Below are 25512 nucleotides of genomic sequence, written 5' to 3'. Positions count from 1 at the left end.
GATATACCTTTCCTCATCTGCCTTGCTCTTTCCTGGGCAAGTGACAGTCCTAGTGGCATGACTGCTTACTGTCCAGAACGTGCACTTAATTTTTCCTCTCACTTCAGTCATTCCCTGGTATATTTACATATTTTCATTCTCAACCTGTTGCAAGTGTTGCTAAGAGTAGGAGAACTTGTATTACACTTTGAATTCTTCAAAATTTAAGAGGTGTTACATTTTGTCAGTGTTAAATGCTTATGATTTACTCATGTGGGAACTTAGTGGAATTACATGGGGCCCATCCCATAATTATTTTCTGTTCTACAAGTGATATATTTTATTAGATTTTGCTTTTGTGTCATCTTTTATGGTATAAAGGAAGAGCCATGTTATATCTTCTAGCATTAAATTCCATGTGTATGCTGTTGGCTCCGAAATATGTGTCTCTAGCTGCAACCTATTGCCTCAGTGTCTGTTCATATCCAGCTGCTTGCTTTATCTTTTCTTTTTAAAGGAATTAAAGTTCTTTAATTAAAAAATCAGGAGTGGATGATAAAGTGTGTAGAAACTGAAAATTTACAGATTTTAAAACCTGGAATCGCTGACTGTTCAGAAACTACACAGATGGATCATGGGTGGTGGTGAACAGCAGAAAGAGTTATGAATAAATCTGCATTGTCCTAGCTGCTCCCTATGCCATCTGTCTCCGACTAACGCCTAACATTGATTAGATTATTGAGCCAGGCTAATGCTGGCAGCAGATCGGTGATGGTAACCTGTCAGTAGATCCCTCCATTGGATTCGCAATTTTGATCTGCGCCCCAGACATCTGACGAATCTCATTAATTTTGCCACCTTGACGGCAAATTATGCAGCCATTCAAATCATTTGGAATGGTGAGTTCAGGAGTAGTCGTCTGAGCAGATGCAGCCAAACCTACCCAACAGCCTTTCACCTCTGGAGAGCTGGATTCAATGGCACTGAATCCGGTGTTGCCATGTGTCATGGGAAAGTGAGACTGTTGCATTGCCAACTGGTGGCAGCTTGGTCAAATCTGGCTGTGGAATGGCATACTGTCCTTGAATGGTATAGGCCTGACCACCTGTATAGATCACTGGAGAACTTGATGGCTTGGGCCGGTACAGGATGGGCACGCTCCTCAGGGGAGACTGGGAGAGAGTCTCCAACATGACCACACAGATCTGTTTGACATACTCAATGATGGAGTGTGGGATGCCAGCAATTGTGATGGCCCGCTCAGTTGAGTTGGGGAGCATATCTCCCACCACTTGGACCTGAGCCCCTGTACTCTCTCCTATTTCCTTAATCTTGCAACCACCTTTTCCAATGAGAGAGCCACACTGACTAACAGGGACCACCAGCCTCAGAGTGACCAGGGGTCTACTGGCAGCTGTGCTGTTGGTCATAGAGCTGCTGATGTCCTCTTCCAGTTTGTCAATGATCATAGCAAAGGCTTTGAAGATGGCATTAGTGGGTCCAGCCAAAGTGATAATTTGCTCAGGACAATTCCCTTCTGAGATGTTGATACGTGCACCACTCTCCTTGTGCATCTTCTTTACTGACTCTTCTTTCTTTCTGATTATGCTGCCAACTTCCTTTCCATGCATAAGTAGCCAGATGGTGAGAGTGACAGTTAATTCACCTTCAGGCACACCGGTGTCCACGCTGAGTACTATGGGGAACTGGATTTTTTGAGTGGTCAAATCTTTGGTCACTGATGGGAGTCAAAACCAAAAGCTGCAGGTGTGAGGTGACTGAGGAGCTGCTTGCTTTATCTTCACTTGGATACGAATAAGTATCTCACATTGTGTATGTCCAAATCAAGCAAAACCATCAGCACCAGTATAGATAATAATACAACTCTCAAGTTTTCCCTCCCTTGTCTTCCACATTTCTGTTCGTAACAGCTCCATCCTTCCTATTTTTAGTCCTCATTTTCTCCTCTGCCTCATGTCCGATCTGTCACCAGATGCTCTGGGCTTTCTTAGAAGCAACCAGTACTCCATTCCCACTGCCATCAGCGTGGTCTCTGCTGAATTATTTCTGTGTTCTGTTAACTGGTAACTGGTCTCTGGCTTCTGTGCTTGTCTCAGTGGGGCAGCCAGAGGGCCTTTTACAGCACAAGGTTCCATCTCATTCAGAGAAGTCTTGAGAGGCACATATGGTCGGCCCCACATGTGCAGCCCCTTGTTAACTTCACTGTTACCATATCCTGGTGCCCTTCCGTGTTCACATGGCTCCAGCCGTGCTGATGCTGGCTGCACTTCTGCACCTTGGCCAGGGCCAGCCACGCACCTTTGTTCCCTGCTGTGCTTAGTGCCACCTTCTCAATGAGATCATCCTGGCTACTCAGTGTAAAGTGAGTGTTCCCAGCCCTGCTGTGCCTACCTGCCGTCCCTGCTCTGCAAGAGAAAAATTCAGTGTGGGAGATTCTTTGGTTTTGTTAACTCTCTGCAGTTCAAAATGTCACAGCAGAGGTGTCATGTATTCAAGAGATACATTCATTATTAGTAAGTGATAAAATGTGAAAAAATTTAAAACATTGCAGATTTGCACTTACTATATTTATATAGTAGAGTACAGGTTTTTATTTATTTTCAGGTGTAGTCTAGAAATTCCTAAACAAGCACAAAAACATTTGCTGTCGAAAACGCATATAACCCAATGTATGGCTTAAACCTAATGGCTTAACGTGAGTCACATACTAATGCATAACAATTCATGACCTTGAACCTGTGCACTTGACATTTGTAACAATATTTGAGAGAAGAATTTGCTTACATCTCTCAGAGCATTGGAGACCTTCTCAGAGAAAATCTGCCACCGTGTTTAGTATTTGTAGTTAGTGATGTAGATGTGGTATGTTCTTGACAACCTTTGAATTTTCACAGATTATCTAGTGCACTTCTTAAATCTTACAGTACACACCCAGATTCAGCTTCTCAATACATATTTTAAGTTTGCGTCATAAGTTATGTAAACTCTGATATACATTTACCCTACTATCTTTAAATTTTAATATTTTTCCGCCTTACAAATCAAATAAAGTTTCAAAAATAGCTTTTACTATTGCTATAGGAACTAGACTACCTAGAAATCAAGTAACTATAAGAGAAGATTTAGGTTTGAGAAACTATTGTCTCCTAGAGGATTGACTTAGGAACACCCTAACACTTACTTTCTCTCTTTTTATCTCCTTTCTAAACATTGTGGTAATTCCTAAGTAAATCTTGAGTCCTATAACAAGTTGTCTAAAGGTTAAATTGTACTTACGTGTACTTGATACTTCCATCTGCTGTTGTTTACCGACTTGAAGGAGATGAGATGGTAGGAAATGACAGAGCCTTCATAGGTAGAATCCTGTGTGTGGAGGGGGAAAGGCAGAAAACAAAGCAGCCCAGAGTTAAGCCCATTTAGCAGGATGGGAGAAAAGCATTAATTGTGTCCTAAATGAATGTAAACAGCACTGGACAATGTGAGACCCAGAAGGTAAAGATTCAGAAGAAAATCATGGAAATAGTATATAATCATAGAGTTAGACCATAAATTCTTAAAGAAAAATAAGGGGAAGAACAGAAAGAAGGCCAGTTGAAATTCAGGACACCAGAGTCAGTTGCATTATTAGGAGTTTGCTTGAGCTTCAGTAGGTGATGCATTATGAAATATGTTTTTGCTCTAGGGTCTGGAGAAAGTTTGGGTTCTGATGCAGGAAACAAATAGAGGAACACATTGGCTTTCAGACAAAATGATACTTTGAGCACATTTTCACCAAAGACATGAACAGACTGTAGACCCCAAATCATTGCATGATGTCACTCCACTATCTCATTCAAACCCAATAAGAATAATAATAAAAGATTATTATCAGTATTTATGACACATTGACTGTAATTTCAGCGGGTTGACTGCCACTCTGCTGTCTGAAGTACTTTAAAAGTCTTAACCAGTCTCTGTTTGTGTTCAGGTAGTTGATGGTTATACTGTATTAAGGGCAGAATCTTTTGGCAGCCCAAAATTCTAATATTGATTTATCAGTTCATCTAAAACTGTCATCTACATAAGAATTTTTTTACAAAGGTATGTGTATCAAATCCATGTCAAACATTGTGTTTAATAGATTTAAGAGACTTTTGAGGATGACTGTAGTTCTTATTTTGTGCTTCTAAAGGTAGCACATGCAGTACTTATAGCACAATTAAATGATTTTTTGCAATGGAAATTTGCACTTTCTTTGCTGTATGTGCAGGTTACATATGTATATGTGTACTGTGTATATTTTTTGTTTAAATGTATTTATATATATTGTGTATATGTTTCCATAGCTGGTAGGTAGAAATAGATATGGCAACTCCGTCCTCAAGTATCCTTTCATCCTTACGTTTTCTGAACTAACTAGAAGTAAGTTGCATACATCATGACACTTATCACTGAGTACTTTAGCATGTGTCTGCTGAGAATAAGGGCATTCTTTTACATAGCCAGAGTAGGAAACTAGAATCAATTCCTCACTTGTCTTCTGTACCCTTTTCTTTTGTTTTTTAATTCAAGATTTTATCCAGGCTTGTACACTGAATTTGATGTTTTTCTCTTTTTGTGCCTTTTTCATTTGGAAGAGTATTCATACCAGTACACTTTCTGTTTTTGTTGTTTTGTTTTTCAGCACTTTAATTTCTATAAAGAGTCCAGGATAGTTGTTTTGTAGAATTTCATATGTACTATGACTGTTTTCAGGCTAAACATTTCTGAAGGGATTTGTCATAAATTTATGTCATATATTTATTGCAAAAAAATAAAAGACACCCAGTGTTAGCTTATTCCAGTATTGGTGATGCTGTTGGATTACTTGGTTCAGGTAGAATGTGCAGGATCTCTCCACTATGAAGATGTATTATTGCAAATTAAGTTATTAAATAATCTGAAAGACTTCGGTTCCTGGTACCAGAGAAAAACAACAACAACAAAAAAAATCTGAAATAGTACTTTGATGCTATGAAGATCGTACTCCCCAGCAACTTCTAAACAACTGTTGTCCATTAGTGAACTTTTCCTAAAACAGTCACTACACTGGAAGTTGTAAACTGTTTATTTTTCTAATTTTATCTCTTCTACATTTTTTATCTGACTTTCCCCCCACTCCTGTCTACTTTTACAATATAACTATGCTCTTACAATTTTCAATTTTTCTAACAAATTCCAATATTACTGTCATTATCCATTTTTATATTCAAATTGTGTCCCAAACTAGTCAGTAGAGGTTCTTAAGACATCCTACACAGTTTTTTAAAACGATGGCTTTTTGCATCTTTTAAAAGAAATCTATACCTAAAAAATGATTGTGTATTTTTCAGAACATTCTTCTAAAAGCTTTATATTTTTTTACTTTTATGCTTAATCCTATGATGTTATATTTTTCATGATGTGAGTTAGGGTTTGAAGTTCTTTTTCACCCCAATTTTGAAGTAGTTCTTTTAGTACTCTTCTGAAAACAAAATGTATTCTTGCTATTGTATTGATCTAGTATCCTTATAGAAGTCAGATGACCATATGTATCTATCTCTGGGCTCCATTATGTCCCATTGATGTATTTGTTGGTCATTATGCTGGTACTACAGTGTTTTAATTATGGAAGCTCTAGAAAGTCTTTTAAGTTTAGGGGTAGTCTTCCAGTTTGTTCTTTCTAAGATTGTTTTGGATATTGTCATTTCTTCGCATTTCTACATATATTTAGAATTAGCTTTTCAATATCTGTAAAAAGAAACAGTGAAATTATGATTGGGATTGATCTGTAGATCAGTAAGAACTTATATCTTAATGGGATGAATCCTCCAATATATGATCATAGTGTATCTTTCTATTCTCATCTTCATTAATTTCTGCCAGTAATGTTTCAGGCTTGAAATTTTGCATATTTAAAAAACTTCTTTCCTACTCTTTTGATTTTGATGTTGTCCCCTTTTTTCCCTCCTTTTTTTCCTCCTTTCCTTTGTCTTCTCCCTTTCCTCTCTCCCTCTGCTCCTGTCTCCAGGTAGAAAGTACAAGGAGAGGTCTTTGAGAACGTGATGGGTACCTCAGGGAACTGCTTGTGATTTTATGCACGCTAAAGTAGTTCTGGAGAAATAAGCAGGAGGAGACTATGTGTTCGGTTAGGCAAGATGGTGGGGTTTGAGATGTGGTTAAAATACCAGGAAACCATTTGATAAGTGACCTCATAATCTGTTTCTTTAAAATATATACTGGTGTTGGCTCAGTGCTGATTGTTTTTTCTTTTTAGTTGAACTAATACTTCATATTTGGAAAATACCCAAATATCTGATAGTTCAGATTTCTGGCTTCCACTGATTAAAAACATTTTTGCCCTGTATTTCCATACATGTAGCGCCTGAAGATGGACCACACACTGCTGTTTGCCTCTGATTCCTTGTTTCTTGATGCTGGCTGTCAGTTCCTAATTCTTGTCTTTTCCCTACTCATGGTCCTACTTGTGGGAGCTGTTCAGAGATTTAATGATAAACTGCATCTTACATCCTCAGCTTTGTGTCTGACACCATAAATCTCAGTGTAAGGAAGCTGTTCATTTTGTTATGTTAATATATGGTATACAATGCTATATATACTAATATTGTGTTAATGTGTAGCGTTATCACTTTTGTGTGTAAGCACATGGAGTAGGGGTTTGGCTCTGTACCTAGCCTAGGGACAGAGGCAGTAAAGGGATAGCAATGGTATAGGCCCTTCTCTAGCAGAAGAAAAGGTCTCAGTTTATTTTCTTCTCACATGGTAAGGATCTCACTGGGTAATCTATCAGTACAGACAGGATCATTTTTCTCCAGTGGCAGTAGTATGAGACTAAGGAAAGAGAACACAGCAAAGACTGGTGTGGCTGGACATGTCGGCCTATGCCTGTAATCCCAGCTGCTCAGGAGGCTGAGATAGGAGGGTTTTAGCTTAGTGAGACGTGTCTCAAAGAAAGAAAAAAGTGGGGAGTAGGGGTGCTGTGATATATCTCAGTGGTAGAGCGCTCTTGGGTTCCATCCCTGGTACCACACATAATAAAAAGTGCTGCTGGCGTGACCCCAGAGAGGCTGATATTAGACATGACCACCTATGCCTAAGGTTGGCATGTCAGCAAAGCAGCCTGTGAAAAAATACAAATTTTTGCTAACCACAAAATCAGTATTCATTGAGAAAAATAATATTCATCAGCTAATTAGCCTGTTTTTTTGTTGTTCTTGACATTAGCATTCCCCTTTAAGAAGAAGCTGATAAAAGCAGAAGTCCTTTCTAGAAAAATGAAAAAGGTAAAGTACGTATTTTAGGCTTTGTGGACCATATGTCCTCTGTTTCTTTTCCTCCCGTCCTGCTGTCTTCCTGTAAAAGCAACACTCTCTAGGTGGCCATGGCATCCCTGTGGGCACAAATAAATTGTTGTAGCAGTGTCTTAATACAACTTGCTGTTCACAGGCAGCAGCAGCCACATTTGACATGTAGGTGATAGGTTGCTGACCCCTGGCGTAGCTCTGCTAGAGTGGAGTGGTTTCAGCAAATTCTCACTGTTGCTTCCTCTTTCATGGAATATACACCCATACGCACACTGAGACATGCTTTGGCCAAGTTAATGTGAGCAGACATGATATGTGTAGGGGTTTTAAATGCATCTATGTGTTCTAGCTTGTGCTCTTGCCATTTGCCCTGACAAGAACATGCCCTAGGTCTCCCTGGCTCAAAAAGGCTGACCCACGGGGCAGAGGTGGACCAACACAGTCTGAAGCCAAGCTTTGCTGCACACAACCTGAAACAGAACTGCTCAGTTGAGGCCCTAGATCTAGTGAATTTCTAACTACTTGCAGACCTGTGAACCTGGAAACAAATGTATGCTGTAGGCCACCAAGTTTTGATTAGTTTGTTAACCCTACATGGTCATAGAAAGAGCTAGCTGGTATTTTAGTACAAAAGATGATATTTCCCCTTGTACATTAAGCAATTAAGATGTCAGTCTCTTTCAAAAACCAAAGCAACAAAAGAGAATTCTCACCTTCTTACCCAAATGTTTGTCTTTATAATTCTCCACCTCATTTTTCATTCCCTGTTCTTCTCGCATAGTTGGAGTGAATCCTGAATTGTAGATCGAGCTCCCTGTGAGTACAGCTAATCAGTATGTAACACTGTCTTTAGAGAAGCATAGCTTTTAAGCCACCTCCAGGGAGGATCTGAATATTTCATACAAGGATTGAATATTTCATGCTTCTGAAATGACACGTGGGAGAATATCCAAGCTTTTCCTCAGAACTGAACAATTGCACTTTCCACAGTTTCACAGAGATTTTGAGAGCCTGCTTACTCTGTGTGAGTCTCCGGATAAGATGCTAGATGGAACTTACTCAGTTGATAATTTGCTTTGTTCCTGCTCTCTACCATGTACTGTGATAGTCCCTGGTCAGATGCAAGGCTTCCAGGTGTACACAGGCTGGCACAAGAGGCAGCCAAGTAAATGCATGTAAAATTCAGCATGGTAAGCAGTACTGTAAGCACTTAGAAGAGAAAGGGAAGGGCTGCACTGAATCCTGAGGACATCTGCTCAGGACCCTAACAAGATAACATTTGCATTTAGTTCCTTCCGTCCTATATATAGTATGTGCAAATTAAGAAATTTTAAAAGTGTGGAAAGAAGAAGAAAAATAGTTTCATGAGCCGGCGGATAATCATTGCTAACATCTGATATATTTCATAGAGACATTCTTTGATGCATTTGCTTTATGTTAAGTTGTAACACCCATGTAATACTAGATTTTTAATGTAGTTATAATCCAAGTATTTTCCTAAGCCATTAGGATTTCTTCTTAAGCATTCATTTTAGTCAGTCTACTGTGGCTGTACCATAATTTATCTAATTATTCCCCTATTAGATATCTGGGTTGTTTTCCAATTGAAACTATTATAGATAGCGTATGAAAAAGTCTTTTTGTAACACACACTTGATGTTTGTATTTGTACAGAAGTGTGAAGAATTTTAAATAAAAAAGAATGAGGGTGTAGGTCAGTGGTAGAGTGCTTGCTAGAATGTTTAAGAGCCTGGCTTCAAGCCTCAGTATTGCAGAATTAAAACAGGTGAGATGTCTCTAGAATGGAACCTGGATGAATGTAGACATTTCTGCAGTGATACTTTCTTTATTAAGAAAAAGCAGTGCAGACAATTCTTAAGTCAGTCTATTAATCTAATAGTACCTATTTAAAAGTCTAAAATCGTAAATCCAATAAACTGTACAGAAGCCTCAACAAATTCACAGTTCAAGAAATGGGAAGCATTTTGCATTTTTAGCAGTCAACATCCTATAAAACTAGCAACTACCTACATCAGTAAATTATCATTAAGCTAACAAGGCATGTTACCGCTGCTCAGGTCAAGGGAGAGAACTTTCCCAAGTCTCCTGAACTCAACCCTACTTGTGGTTTCCAGTTCCTTTTCCCTCCCACTTCCTCCAACCTGACCTCTGATGCTATAGTCAGTTCTTGCTTTGCGTGTCTATAGATTAGCTAACTTCCTTTAAATTTCCAGAAGTAGAGTTACTAGACCAAGAAGTATGAATATTTTAAAATACCTTAGTTCATATAATGATTGCTTTTAAAAATATATTATGTCACCACCATAATAATAAAAGTATTGGAAAGACTTTGTTCCTAACTGTGGAAAGGGAGAGAAATCAGTCAAGGGTAGAGATGGACAAAGTTCTAGACGGGAAGACCAAGTGAGACCATTTTCTTTCACTTCAGCAGTCTCCTTCTGAATTCTGTTTTAACCACCTTGAAAATACTCTTGTCTGTCTGACCATTCCCACTCACGTGGCGGTATGAAAGGTGAGCATGTTGAACCATGCTCTGCCTTTAAAGACTTCTGGACAATGGTAACATAGAAACTTGTGCCTGCATTCATAGCTGCAGAAAAGCACATGAGTTCCCTACTTTAGGAAGAGAAACTGGAATATCTGGCAGATAATTATGCTGTCCACTATATTTCTATTGGTGATCTTGCCCCATCTTTGAGAAAATCAGATCATTTAAGATTACTGGTCTTTTTTCTTAGGATAGAAGCACTTCCTGGCCTTGGAGGAACCTGCATCTCACATGAGACTGTAACTTCTGTAATTACCAGTTGGGTGGTTACACAGTTGGGTGGACTTTTTGGGATGTGAATACTTCCAAGAAGAGGCTCAGAAACGTGGTTATTTATTAAGAGTCTATGGGGAGATGCTAAATTCAGCTTATTAAGTATTTGGGTGGAAAATGGCCCCTCATTAGGAAACAAGTTATTATAGCTAGTTTACACATTCTGTTTATGTGTTCTGAGAACGTGTTCAGTATGTTTCCTAGTCCATGAGCATGGGAGTTTTCCCAGAAAGCTTGTCCCAGATTATCAGGAATGCCTTTCAGTTGTGCTTAATACCTTGTCTTCACCCTTCCCTACCTTACATTTCCTTTCTTTTTATTGCTGTTCTATTCTGAAACACTACTCTGTAGTATAAATTGAGAACAACTGTTGTTTCTTATTTCACTTTCTCCTTGTCTTCATCAAGACACGAATGGTGACAACACTACTGTGCACCTGCACATAGTCTCACAGTGGTGAGGGCAGTGTGGTTGTGGCAGGTGAACTAGACATGACCTGCTATTTCTCTTTTGTTTCCCACAGGTCTCCTCTCTAGGGATGGTGGGATTGGAAGAGGCTCCTGTAACCCTCCTCTGGGATGCTCCCGCTTCCAGAAGACATGGAGAGCGCTCTCACAGGGAGCCAGAGCTCCCGCGCTTCCCTGCGCGATGTCCATTCCATCAACCCCACGCAGCTCATGGCCAGGATCGAGTCCTATGAAGGAAGGGAGAAGAAAGGCATATCCGACGTCAGGAGGACTTTCTGTTTGTTTGTCACCTTTGACCTATTATTTGTAACATTACTATGGATAATAGAGTTAAATGTAAGTTGATTTTTTATGACTTTGTAAAAAATGTTTCCAGACACAAAAAACAATTTAAAAAATTTTTCTTGTATCTGTCTCATTCAGTGAATAACATCTTTTTCCAAATGAAACAACATTGCCCTTCTCCAGCTGATTTAGACCTTTGTTGGTCTTTAATGTCCCTGTTGAAAGCAAACCTGGTAAATGTAAAGCTCACTTTGTCTTGGATATTGAAATTTGAGTTCCTGTTGTTTTTGTTCAGTAAGAAGAATTGAAAGACTAGACTGAGAGACAAATTCAGCAGGTTTGTCTTAGTAAAGTTTTATTGGAATACACCCAGGTTTATCTGTTTACATACTGTCTTTAGGTGGCCTTTGGGCTGAGTAATTGGTGAAGTCATTGAGAAAGATTTTTTTGATCCAAAAGGCAAAAATAATTATTCCCTAGGACCTTTCAGAAACACAAAACAATGAAGTGCTTCTGGAAATTTTTTACACTTCCTTGAGATTTTGCATATTTTTTTTTACCTTTTCTGCAAAGATGTTGTTCATTCATATTTTATTAAGTTTTTCTAGAGGTACGAAGGATTATATAATAATGTTGCCCAGTGATTGCGTAGATCAGTAGTTTCCAATAGTAGTATCTTGCAAAATTTATGGTATAGAATTTTAACCTTCTCATTACCACAGGAAGCTCCCTCCCCAGCAAAAGGTGTCTGCTGTTTCCTCATAAGCAGCCCATTTCACTCATGCCAACATCTGCCTCCTCCCACTCTTAGATGGGAATGGGCTATCTGTATTGAAGCCTCTCTACTAGTGGTGTCCTCTGTCCTAAATGATTAATTTCCTTTATCTTTTTGTATATTCTGATATCCTATCGTGCTGGTGTCAGATTAAATGTCACCATTATTCTGTCACACTGTACCACTTGTGTTTTCTACATCTCACTTATTTTCCAATTTGTCATCTTTCTTGCCTTGCTCGAATGTACGCTCATGAAGACAGAGATGTTGTTTTGTTTGCTGGAGTCTTTTCTGTACTTAGAACAAGGCCTGATGCTCAGTAGTTGCCCAGCAGATACTTGGTGAATGGCCAGAGAAGTTGGTGGCAGTGGTGAGCAGCTGGATTAATAAATTAGGGGCAGAGGGCCATAAGAGCCCTAACTCACAACCTACTGAAGGATTCTCTGGAAGAAAGGTGAGAGGAAGGAGGCCTACTGAGGAGGAGCAGCAGAAGCTTGAAAAATAGGAGACCTCACCCACCCCAGCATCAAAGTGTGGTTCCCAGGTACCGAATTATAATGGAATCTAGAGGAGCAGTGTGGGCTGGATATCCCTCTTCCTATGTGTGTGGGACCAGGACTGTTGCAGATTTGGGGATTTTAAAAAATTTACCTGAATACATAATACTCTTGGAGATGAGACCCAATTTTAAACACAGAATTACTCATATATACTTTATCCACGTAGCCTGAAAGGAATCTTGTACTGTATTTTTAATGGGCTTGCGCTTGGGCCAAGATTCATCATGTGTCAGTTGTGGAACTTCCGCCTGTGGTGCTGTGTTTGTGCTCCACATGGTTTGGATTTTGGAGCATTTCAGATTTCAGATGTTTGGATGAGGGTCACTCAGCTTGTACCAGAAAGAACTTGATTGGGAAGGGATTTTGTGTGGAACTATAATCAGTCTAAGATACCTTGAGCTAGATAAAGGTGAATTTAGAGTATAAGTTAGTGTTGCAGATACATATTCTAAACATCTCCACTTAAAGGCAATGCAGAGTTAGTCTTGAGTGTTCAGCCACAGGAGGAAAACTTACTTTCCAGGCAAATCTGAACTGGCAGCATTGGCCCCCGCACTCTGTGTAGCAGAGAGGCTCTGGAGGTGACAGGCTCACCTTGCTGGCACCATGTGGGGTAACATTGTTTCAACGTTCTAGCTAATGGGAAGCCTCAGTATGGAGAGACACAGCACAGAGGAGAGGGTTGGCTGGCTTTTAATAATGAATGACCTTTTTCTGTTCTCAGTTTTTTAGTTCTATTCATTTGTAAAGATGTAGAGGCACATGAATCTATAGCCTGTCCCTGTTAATGACACAGAAATCAGAAATAGAAACCTTCAGGGATTGAGGGCATGACGTAGTATTAGCCACTTTCACTGTCGTAATAAACCAAATACCGTGGGACAACCTTTATTCTCATTTGACAGATGCTATTACAGAGCTATTCCTTTTTTATTTCTTTCACTCTTACTCAGTTGATTAATTGCACTGTGCCTTTTCTTTTCACAGAGCCTCTGTGTTTGTTCACTAAGACTATGTTAGAATTAGAAGCTTGAAATAATGTTACACGTCTCATTCCCTGTGACCAGGCTGACCCTAGGCCCTCACGGTGACAGAGCCAGCCTGGTGCTGCATCAGTGGCTGCCCTGTATCTCCTAAATTGATTTCTTAAGAAATACTGTTCTAAGCTAGGTGCAGTTTAATCATAGTACTCTGGGAAGCTGAGGCAGGGGGATCCCAACTTTGAGCCCAGCCTGGGTAGTGTAGCAACTTAGGGAGACCCTGTCTCAAAATGAAAAAGGCTGAGGATGTAGCTCATTGGGAGGGTCCTGGTTTTAATTCCTGGTATCAAAACAAAAAAAAAAAAGGAAAAAATGGTTCTGGTGATGCTATTTGTAGAGTTTTGAACTTGATGATTTAACGTTCACTTTGATAATAGAATTTGTAGAGAACAGAAAGTTGACCCTCCCAAGTTTGATCTTTATTATTAACTATGACTTCGTCATGCATAATCATAGGTTTAGTCTGTTGCTGATTCTCTTAATCCAAGTTACATACTTAAATTGATAAGCATGAAAAATTTTCAAATGCCAATTGCAAATAAAGACAGCGAACCACTTCTGTCCTTACATTGTGACAACTGCCCTCATAGGTATTTGGTTTGGATTAGGGAGCCCTGGCCTTGCAAAAGGTGAAATCCTGAGTGAGCAGAAACACACATTTGTATATTGAAAACTACCTCATTTTTTGTAGCATGTTAATTTGCCAAAATATGAACTGCATCATTTCTCATTATGCATTTATCTATTGGATGCATGAGTGAAAGAACTGAGGAAGTGAGACGTGCTATTCAGCCCTTTTTTTTTGTTAAAATTGAGATCTTTTTCTCCCAGGTTTGAACATTTGTGGCTCCTGAGGAGGTGGGCAGGGAGTCCATAGGAAACCTTAACCTCGTTTTATTTTCTCATATCAGTCTCCTCCTTTCACTTCTCCCTCTGCTTCCTAGGTGAACGGAGGCATTGAGAACACGTTGGAGAAGGAGGTGGTGCAGTATGACTACTACTCTTCTTATTTTGATATCTTCGTAAGTATTTTACATTTTATGTCTTCAGATGTGAGGAAACTGAAACCCAAAGGCAGAGCTCCTCTGAAAGGACTCAAATTCCGTGCCAGGCTGTTCGCTTGAATGCTCACCTTATTTCTTTTTTTCTGACTTGTGCTCCTACTCAGGCCCCCGTCCACACAGGACTATGTGCTATTGCCAAGGAAAGGAAAGATGTACAGGGCGTAAGGGAGGGCCAAGGGAAAAGCTGTTCCCTGCGGGTGTGTGTATATATGTGTGTGGGTGTGTGCATGCAGGCACCGTATTCTCTCGTGGCTGAAATAGAACTCACTGACATGTCATAGTCATAAAAAGGAAGATTCACCTATATTTACGATTTTGTAAGGAAAATGCTATTCCTTTATGGTGGTGCTGTACTTGTCATCACTGAAAACGCACGTGAAACTCAACTTGAGTGGCTTTACATTAGGATCTGGGTCAGGACACCTGTGCTGGTCTGGGTGCCCATTGGAGGCTGTGTCCACTCAAATCAGCGGGATGATGATGGTCTGGCAAGTTCAGAAAGCTGAGTCACTTTTATTTGGTATGTATTTTAAATAACTTGTCTTTGTTTTCTTATTGCTTCCCCCAGCTCTTGGCAGTTTTCCGGTTTAAAGTGCTGATCCTTGCGTATGCTGTGTGCAGACTGCGCCACTGGTGGGCAATAGCGGTGAGTGGGGGTGAGTGTGGTCTTGGCAGGGCTGGTGGCCAGGCTGCTCAGCCGGCCTGGGTCCCTTTCATCCCTCACTTCAGGTTTGGCTAGCTTGGTCTCCAGGATGCTGAGCCGCATGAGGAATTGAGAGACCCTGTGGAGGTTATGGGCCAAACAACCACTCAGCCTCCACCTCCTTCACAGACAAGAGCTGAGAGCCTACGTCAGTCACAGAGATGTCCTGAAATTCCTTGTTTGCTTGATACTATGTGGTGACTTTTTCATGATTTAGTCTGTATTACTTTGATAATCAGCACCCCTGCCCTGATCTCAGGGGAAATACTCCTGTGCTCCTCTAACTTTTGCCTTCTGGCTCCTTCAGGGCAGCAGTATTTTCAATCATCGCTTTTCTTGCATACAGCACAGAGCCTGGGCACATTGTGTTCATCCTCGTTAAATACTGAGACTGAAAGACAGGCGAGTCTGCCTGAATTATTTGGGCCCTTTTAAAGCTCTTGTATAGCAGATGCAGGGCGGGAGGGGGAATGGTGAACTCCTGAGTGCAGAGTCCCTCTAGGGTGGGAGCTGTGCTGCCCTCTGAAGACCACGTCCACCAGGGCCGCGTCTGCCTGGGCTGTATCATCTGCACAGCTCCAGCTCATGCGGGAGGCTGGTCCCTCTCCAAATCTGGAAGCTGTCATTCTGAGGGCTTCCTGACAGTCTGGGCAGACTTGACTCCCTTTCTTGAGTCCCCTTCTGCTCATGTCACACTGACTGAAGATCGCATCTTCCGGGTTTTCTACAGTAGTCTGCGTGCCGGACATTCCCTTCCAGTGTCCAAGATGTAGACTGGTGTCCATCCGGCCTTGTTTCAGCGTTTTGGAAAAGAGGTTGACATGTACACTTTCAGTAAGAGTTACAAGAATGTGTCTTTAGTGTCTACCTCTGAATTGTCTGAAGGATAGGTCTGATGTAGCAAATCCATTGTATGGTGGTGGTTTCATTTTAAAGCCACTTGCAGAGAAAGTCTAGGAGTCAATCAGCTGGTACCTGAGAGCATTTAGTGTCAGCCTGGAAAGTGAATTAGTGTCAGGCTGTGAAAGCCTCCTGTCCCCAGCAGATGTAAATTTAAGATACTTCAGATATATCAAAATGAGAAGAATAATAGTCAGTGTGGTGTGCCTGCGCACGCACGCACATGTGTGTCTACCTGTGTGTCTCCCTGTGTCTACTTAATATTTACACACCCTGCTCTCTACTCTGTCAGTCATGGCAGCGATTGGCATTCGCTTTGCTCAGGTTTCACCGAGCTAAAATACTGGTGGAGGACGAAGTGACAGGGCTTGAGTCCTGTAGGATTCTCTTTGGACTGTAACCCCGCAGGGACATCCCTGTCTTCACAGTTCTGTGGACCCTTCCTGTGTGCTTGTAGTCTCTTAGCATCCTATACCTCGTGATTCATCAAGCATAGGTTCTAACACTTTAGCCTCCAAAGTGTGGTGAAGGAATATCACAAACACCCACTCTGAGTCAGGGACAGAGACAGAACAGTGGGAGAAGCCAGGCTGGACACGGGTGCTTGAAGCATCATCTACTCTAGCTCTATTGGGTCCCCTGGTACAGGTGGGCTCTTCACAGTGTGAACCATCTAATTTGAGTAAAAGTGCATTATGTGTCTTGCAGTTGACGACCGCAGTGACCAGTGCCTTTCTACTAGCGAAAGTGATCCTCTCAAAGGTATGCCCCCCTTCCCTGCACCATCGCCCGCAGCAGTGAGGACGCCTCGGTTTCCAGTGTGAGCTGGTAGTGAGCACCTTCCCTCTGTCACGTCTGTCTTCCAGCTTTTCTCGCAAGGGGCATTTGGCTATGTGCTGCCCATCATTTCATTCATCCTTGCCTGGATTGAGACTTGGTTCCTGGATTTCAAGGTGTTACCTCAGGAAGCAGAAGAGGAAAGCAGTAAGTTTCTGGCCTTCTAGGACTGGCTGAGTATCCAGTGGAGGGAGGGATCAAGTGGAAGTGAACCAACTGAGGGTGGGTAGGGTGAGGCCCTCACAGTGTCAGTGTGGGAAGGGCTGTGTGGGTGTGAGGATGAGAGGACAGCTGGCAGAAGTCTGGAAGCTGTTCATGAAACAACAGAAAATTCCCCTCAGAGATGCATAGTAATCATACTGTTAATCCTCACAGGACACTAAGCTTTTAGTGCATTTCACAGCGCTGCTGTTAAGAGGCAGAAAAAGTGCAATCCATTTGCAGTGAGGCAAAGTAGCAGTTTTAAATACAAGGTAGTGGTTTTCCAAAGCGTTGTAACTGTGCACGCAACAGGTATGGGCTTGGAACAGGTTGTAGTTAAACAGTTACGTGCCTAGAGCTGGACTGTAGTAGCAGAGTTGGAGTTCAAAGGAGGAAGACCCAGCCAAAGCAACACTCAGCCTTCTCAGCCCTCCGCTGTCCTGTTCTGAGTGGTAGGTAGAGTGACAGCTGGACCAAATTCTGCCAGGGCTCCATCGCCTCCTGTCTTGGCTTTGGGTATCCAGGATGTAACCAGGAAAGCCAAATGGTGGGTCCACCTGCGTGGTCAGTTCCTGGGCTGAGTTTCTTCTCCACATAGTGCCTTAGTAGATGCCGTAGGCCCAGCCTCCCACCCTGAGAGGTGAATGACCCCAGCTTAGCTCAGATGCCTGTGAGGTGCTTAGGAGTGCCACTTGGGTACCCTTTCCCATCACTTGGCTCATAGTTCCCTGGCTCATGGGACAAAATCTTGTATCCTGTGGGAAGTTAAGCGTGTTTGTAGCCTCAGAAAAAATGAGACCAGAAGTTTCTTTGCATGCAGTTTTATTTTGGAAAAATCTTTTTCACTGAAGAAAAATGTATTTAAAAAAAAAAAAGCAAAATTCAGGAGTAGATCTTAAAAACATATTATTGGTCCAAGAAGTTCCTACTGTCCTCTGCCCTTTTCTTTTATGAAAGCATAATGAGGGAAAGGCACAGGTGAAGCTAATGGAAGTCTTTTTATTTTACATGATCAGCAAGCTGAACTGTATTTATAGAATATTAACTGTTAGTATGACTAAGATTTGAGTGGTTATTTGATTAAACAAAATTCACAGTCCCTCAAACAAAGGACTTATATCTGGAACATGGAAAGAACTGAAAAATATCAGACTCCCGAAATTTAAACACCCAATCCAAAAATGGGCATCTGAGATGAATACAGACTTCTCAGATGAAGAAATGCAGCTGGCAAATAAATACGTGAAAAAATGTTCAACATCATTGGTCATTAGAGAGATGCAAATTAAAACAAAAACAACACTGAGATTTTATCCCACCCCAGTAAGGATGACTATCGTCAAGAAATCTACCAACAACAAATGCTGGAAGGGCTGTGGAGAAAAAGGAACCCTTTTCCACTGTTGATGGCAATATAGACTGGTACAACCACTTTGGAAATCAGTCTGGAGGTTCCTCATAAAATTGGGATTAGAGGTCCCATTTAACCCAGCTATTCCCCTTCTGGGTATTTTCCCAGAAGAATTAAAAACATCATACCACAGTGATATATGCACACCCATCTTTATAGCAGCACAATTTGTCATAGCTAAATCTTGGAAACAACTCAGATGCCCATCAACTGAGGAATGTATAAAAAAGATGTGGTATTTTTATACAATGGAGTATTACTCCGCTATAAAGAAAGATAAGCTCGAGGCTTTTATAGGTAAATAGATGCAACTAGAGACCATACTCATAAGTGGAATAAAACAGACCCGCATGTGTAAACACCATATTGTTTCCGTACTGTAGGAACCTGAAAGAGTAAGTAAAATCTGAAAGGTACAACAGATACTGTGAAAGGAAAAGAAACTGCTCAATAGAAAAGAACAATTGGGATGAGGGAAAGGAGAAAAGAAAGAAAAAAGAAAGGGGAAAAATATATATATACATACACACACACACAAGATAGCTAAGATAATTGTATTGCTAATTTCTGTTGGATTATTGAACAGTTAATGTTTAATTGTTTGATCAATCTTGCATACCTATATCTGGTAATTTAAGCAACTACTTTGAAGATGACAATAAGTAATACAATAACCATTGTTGATTTCCTATCACCTTGTTCTGAAATTCTGTATCATTTTTGTTTTTGTGTTGTTTTGTTCTTGTCCTTTTTTTGTTACTTTGCTTTTGTTCTTTTTACTTTAAAATTTAAAAAGTACAGTGGGTAAGAGCAGAACACAATCCATGACAATCTCAAAACCAGCATTGACTGTCATCGCCAGTAGCAGGTGCACTGACCTGTCCTTTGTTCTCTGACCTGTGCTTCCTCGAATTGTAGCTTAACTCAACCGAGCCTTTGGCCAAGGATTCATTGTTGATGGCCTTGCTCATAGGTATGAGCATTTTGGGATTTCCCTCTTTTTTTGACTAGTTTTAATACTTTTTTTATTAACATAAATATTTCTTTATCATCTTCTTTGTTCTTTATGTATTTATAAGGGCCATCTAGGTATTCCATGACATATGGCATTTCTTTAACCGAAAGCAGACTGGTCAGTTTTTCTATGAGCTGGACAGTTTTTTGTTTCACCCAGTGTTTTGGTTTTAAGGTTGATGTTAATATTTGCAAGAGGAAAAGAATTCCCAAGGGAAAGATACTATAAATACTGAGTTTAGGAATCCTAGCAAAAACTTGTAGCAATTTTTATTTATTTTTAAATTATAAACACCTAAACTTAAGAACAGAATTTCAAAGTAGTACGATAGGAGGGTAACAGTGGTCAACACATTGCCACGTTGTGCATTGTTATCTTTCAGTTAGTTACTCAGAGTACGAGATAATCAGCATTTAACTTTCCACACAATATTAGCACAAACCTATCTTTTTAGTGAACTGAGAGAAGTTAGCAGCATACCATATCTTAACTAAATATATATATATATATATATTTTTTTTTTTTTTCTTTTGCTTTTCCCTTACTTCTTTTTTCCCATTCCTCTAAACCAGTTTCTCTTTCCTGTTGAAATTTCTTCCGATTTTACACTATCTATTGCACATTTTGGATCATATTTACTCTTTCAGCTCTCACACTAGGGAGACCATACAATATTTACACATTTATGTCTGGTTTATTTCACTTATGAGTGTGGTCTTGAGTTATATCCATTTACCTACAAAAGTCTCTAGTTTATTCTTCTTTCTGGCTGAGTATTACTTCATTATATAAAAAGACCACATCTTTTTTATCCATTCCTCAGTTGATAGGCATTTGAGTTGTTTTCAAGATCTAGCTATTACAAATTATGCTGTTATAAACATGGGTGTACATATATCACTGTGATGATAATTTTTTAATTCTTCTGGGAAGATACCCAGAAGGGAAATAGCTGAGTCAAATGGGACCTCCAATCCTAGTTTTTTTGAGGGGTCTCCACACTGATTTCCACAGTGGTTGTACTAGTCTACACTCTCACCAAAAGTGGAGAAGGGTTCCTTTTTCCCTGACAACCCTTCCAGCATTTGTTATTGGTTGATTTCTTGACAATAGCCATTCTTTCTGGGGTGATATGGAATTTCAGTGCTGTTTTAATTTGCATCTCCCAAATGACCAATGATGTTGAACATTTTTTCATATATTTATTTGCTGTTTGTATTTCTTCATCTGAGAAGTGTGTAGTCATCTCAGATGCCCATTTTTGGACTGTGTCTTTAAATTTGGAGGTCTGATTTTTTTTGAGTTCTTTTTATGTTCTCGATAGTAAACCTTTGTCTGAGGAACATCCAGCAAACATTTTTTCTCACATTGTGGGCTGTCTCTTCACTCTGTTAGTGGTTTCTCTTTGCAAAAGCTTTTTAATAAGGTGAGATCCCAAGTATTGATTGTTTGTGATACTTCCTGTGCAATCAGGGTTGTATTCATAAAGTCTTTGCCTACTCCAGTGTCTTCAAGAGTTATACCTAATCTATCTTCCAGCAGATTTAGTGTTTCTGTCTTAATATTTAGATCGTTGATCCATTTCAAATTTAGTTTAGTGCATGGTGAAAGGTGTGGGTCCAGTTTCAGTTTTTGACATGTGCAGAGTCAGTTTTTCCAGCACCATTTATTAAAGAAGCTATTTTTCTTCCAATGTATGTGTTTGACCCCTTTGTCAAATATAAAGTGGTTGAATATGTCTGGAGTTGTTTCTGTATCTTCTAGTCTGTTCCATTAATCTTTGGGTCTGTTTTTTTCGCCAGTACCACAGTGGTTTTATCACAGTAGCTTTATAGTATAATTTAAAGTCAAAGATTGTGATGCCCCCTGCCTTGCCTTGTTGCCCAGAATTGCCTTTGCTATTCTAGGTCTCTTCTGGTTCCAAATGAATTTTAGGATTGTTTTTTCTAACTCTGTGAGAAATGCTGTTGGAATTTTGATTGGAATTGCATTAAATCTGCATAACACTTTTGAAAGTATGGCCATTTTTACTGTATTGGTTCTTCCTACCCATGAGCAAGGGATGTCTTTCTATTTACTGATACCTGCTTCAGTCTCCATTTTCAGAGTACTCTAGTTTTCAACATAAAGGTCTTTTACATCCTTTGTTAGATTGATTCCTAGGTATTTCATTTTTTTGGATGCTATTGTGAAAGGCATTTCCCTAATTTCTCAGTGAGTTATTTGTGTATATGAAGGCTGTTGATCTTTGAGTGTTGACTTTGTATCCAGCCATACCACTGAATTTATTTATTAAATCTAGCAGTTTTTTAGTGGAGTTTTTGGGATTTTCTATGTAGAGTATCATGTCATTGGCAAATGGTGATAATTTTACATTTTCCTTTCCTATTATTATTCCTTTTAATTCTTTCTCTTCTTTAATTGCTCTGGCTAAACTTTCCAGGACTGTGTTGAATAGGAATGGAGATAGTGGACGTACTTGTCTTGTTCCTGATTTTAGAGTGAAAAGTTTCAGTTTTTGCCCATTTGTATGATGTTGGCTATTGTTCACAGATGGCTTTTACCAGATTGAGATAAAGACCATCCATTCTCATTTTCTGTAGGATTTTTAACATAAATGGATGCTGGACTTTCTCAAAATCTTTTTCTGTATCTATTGAGGTAATCATATGATTTTTGTCCTTGGCTCTATTTATATGGTGTGTTACATTTATTGATTTATGTATGTTGAACCATCCCTGTATCCATGGTATGGATCCCACTTGGTCTTGTATAATCTTCTTGATGATATGCTGCATTCTGTTTGCCAGTATCTTATTGAGGATTTTTGCATCTGTGTTCATTAGGGAGATAGGCCTGTAGTTCTCTTTCTTGGTGGGTCCTTCTTTGGTTTTGGTATGAGGGTAATGCTTGCTTCCAGGAATGAATTTGGGAGTATTGCTTTCCTTTCAATTTCACTAAAGAGTTTGAGCAGTATTGGTATTAAGTCTCCTCTAAATTTCTTGTAGAACTGAACAGTGAATCTGTTAGGGCCTGAGCTTTCTGTGTTGGTAGGTTTTTAATTATATCTTCGACTTCATCAATATTGTTTTATTTAGGTTTTTTTTATATCTTCTTGATTTAAGTAATCTATATGTATCTAAGAGTCTGTCCATTTCTTCTGTGTTTTCCATCTTATTAGAATATAAGTTTTCAAAGTAAGTATAGGTGAATGACTAGATTTCTGAAGGGTCCATTGTGACTTCACCTTTTTCATTCCTATTTGCTTGGACTTGAGTCTTTCCTTTTTTGATAAGATTGGCTTAGGGTTTGTCAATTTTATTTAACCTTTTGAAGAACCAACTCTGTGATTCATTGATTCTTTGTACTTTTTTATTCTCCAATTCGTTGATTTCTGCTCTGATCTTTATAATTTATTCCCTCATATGCGCTTTTGACTTTGTTCTTTTTCTAGAGAACTGAGGTTCAGCATTAAGTTGTTCATTTGTGCTTGCTTTATTTTCTGGATGTAGGTATTCACTGCTATAAATTTACCTGTTACAGTTGCTTTCATTGTATCCCATATGTTCTGGTATGTTGTATATTTATTGTCATTTAATTGTATAAAATGTCTAATTGCTTCTTTCATTTCATCTGTGACCCCTTGGTTGCTCAGGAGGGTGCTATTTAATTTCCATGTTTTTTTGAAGTTCTTGTACTTTCTTTTGCCATTGATTTCCAGTTTCATTGCACTATGGTCTGATAATATGCACTGGATAATTTCAATTCCTTTGCATTTACTTAAATATGTTCTATGGGTTAGTATGTGGTGTATTTTGGAGAATGTCCCATGTACAGCTGAGAAGAATGTGTATTCAGATGTTGTAGGGTGGAACACTCTATACATCCCCTAAGTCCATTTGTTCAAAAGTTTGGTTCATTTCTTTCATTGCTGATTTTTTTTTTTTTTGTCTAGTTTATCTGTTTTTTTGTTACAGTAGGGTATTGAAATCCTCCAATATAATTGTATTAGTGTTTATTTGATTCTTCATGCTTGTTAATATTTGTTTTATATAGCCAGTGCACTGGTATTTGTTGCATATATATCTATGATTTTATACAAGGATATAGTGATCTTTATCTCTTTTAATTTTTCTTGGCTTAAAATTCACTTTGTCTGCAAATAGAATAGCTACCCCTGCTTTTTTCTGTGTTCCTGTCACATGTAGTATTGTTTTCCATCCTTTAAGTTTTAGCCTATGAATTTTTTTTAATTAAATGTGTTTCTGGTATGCAGCATATTGTTGGATCATGTTTCTTGATCCATTCTGCCAATCTGTGTCTCTTGATTGGTGAATTGAGGCCATTGACATTGATAGTTACAACTGATATGTGTTGATTTATCCTTTTCATGTTATTTCCTATTACTGACTCTCTTTTTTGTCCCCTCCTTCTGTTTACTTGTTTACCCTGCCTGGTGAATTCCTTCTGTTGGGGTTTATAGGGTTTGTAGTCCTTGTGTTCTCTTAGAATGTCCTTTAAAATCTTTTGGAGTGCTGGTTTGGTGGTCATGAATTTCCTCAGTTGTTCTTTGTCATGGAAGTATATTATTTCTCCATCAGTTTTAAAAGATAATTTTGCAGGGTACATCAGTCTGGTTTGAAAGTTGTTTTCCTTTAGCACTTGAAATACTTCACTCTAAGCCCTCCTTGACTTCAGGGTTTGTGCTGAGAAATCAGCTGTGATTCTGATGGGCTTTCCTTTATAGGTGATTTGTTTCTCTTATCGCTTTTAATATTCTATTCTTGTGCTGAATTTTTGGAATCTTGACTATGATATGCCTGGGTGTAGATGGTTTTTGGTCATGGCTCATGGGGGTTCTATATGCTTCACTTACTGTATTGTGAATTCTTTTTCTCTACCAGGGAAGTTTTCTGTCATGACATTTGTGAACAGTTTTTAATATCATTTGTGCTATCTCCTGTTTTTTCATTGACTCCAGTTAAATTATTCTTCTTTGTCTCATCTAGCAGCTGTTGTATTGATTTCTCATAGTTTCTTGCTATTTTTAAGAAATCTTTCTTTTCTGGTCACTAGCTGCAGGCCTGTCTTCTATATCTGATAGTCTGTCCCCACATTCATTTAACCTGCTGCAAATACTTTCAGTAGGCTTTTTATTCTCTTGGATATCTGCTTGAATCTGCCTTATGGATTCCATTTCTCTCCTATGCTGAGCATTCATGGTTTCCTAATTTTTTTCAGCTTATCTATTTTCTTGTCTGTATCTGCTCTAGAATCATTAAACGTGGTTTTCATTGTGGACACCATCTCTGCAGTTATCTGAGAGAATATTTCTGATTTTATTTTCTTTCTAGAGCCTCATTAAATTGCTTTGTTGTTACCACTTCAGAGAGGGCCAGGTGGGAATGGTTTTCGGATTGACCCACCTCATTGCTTCCTGGGTTTACCTTTGGTAATGCTTGGGGTTGCATCTTGTTTAGGTGTCTCCTCATTTTGTTTTCTGTTTTTTTCTTGGGGTGATGTTTGTGACAGCTGTTTAGAACAATTACGTCACTTTTGGCTATAGTAGTACCAATAATAGTAATGTAAAATACCGCCTAGAAAATTACAAGCTAAAGTAATCGATAATTTGCCACCTTTAACCATAGGAGATACATTTGTGGTTATATAACATAATCTAAAACAAACCAGAAAATTGTGTGCAGTATATAGGTCCTTAGTAAGTCGATTTTTCCCTCAGGGGTTAAAATTTAAAATGGGTTAGGGAGAAAATTGAGAAGTGGAAGAGGAGGAAGAGATTAGAAGGCTGGGGAACAAAGGGGTGTCACACTAACATGGGGAAGCTGGTGCAAAAGATTGGGAGAAGAGGAGGAAAAGCTAAAAAGAACTGAACAGAACCACAATGACAAGGAGGCTGGACACCATGTTCACTCTTACAAACACAGGTTCAAACCATGAAGGAGAAATACAGAGGGAAAAAGAAAAAAAGGAAAACTTCCAAAGGGGGGCAAAAAAAAAACGAGGGGAGAGAGGAAAGCAAAAACAAATAGACGAACAAACCAAAAAAACCGACAACAACCACAGCAACAA

General features: G+C 39.4%; 1 protein-coding gene and 1 pseudogene across 4 annotated transcripts in view; one reads left to right on the top strand and one right to left on the bottom strand.

The window, feature by feature from the left end:
- The window catches only part of Stard3nl (STARD3 N-terminal like), a 58785-nt gene that overhangs the window by 17475 nt on the left and 15798 nt on the right, over window positions 1-25512 (top strand). For 3 of the 4 annotated variants that reach the window (XR_263032.2, XM_005397744.2, XM_005397743.2), the window contains exons 2-6: window positions 10688-10967; window positions 14236-14313; window positions 14924-15001; window positions 16667-16720; window positions 16825-16942. Coding sequence is in view for 3 of the 4 variants with exons in the window: in XM_005397744.2 (XP_005397801.1) it covers window positions 10743-10967; window positions 14236-14313; window positions 14924-15001; window positions 16667-16720; window positions 16825-16942 (553 nt within the window). In the remaining variant the exon portion in view is untranslated. Of the gene's footprint in view, window positions 1-7242; window positions 7302-10687; window positions 10968-14235; window positions 14314-14923; window positions 15002-16666; window positions 16721-16824; window positions 16943-25512 lie in introns of all 4 variants that reach the window. The other variant, XM_013521178.1, reaches the window with a different exon arrangement.
- On the bottom strand, window positions 648-2180 carry LOC102017312 (annotated as a pseudogene).

The sequence above is a fragment of the Chinchilla lanigera genome, unplaced genomic scaffold (genome assembly GCF_000276665.1).
Source record: "Chinchilla lanigera isolate Chin_1 unplaced genomic scaffold, ChiLan1.0 scaffold00059, whole genome shotgun sequence".
Classification (NCBI taxonomy): Eukaryota; Metazoa; Chordata; class Mammalia; order Rodentia; family Chinchillidae; genus Chinchilla; species Chinchilla lanigera.
Note: the sequence above shows the minus strand (reverse complement) of the source record. Positions and strands in the feature narration are given on the sequence as shown.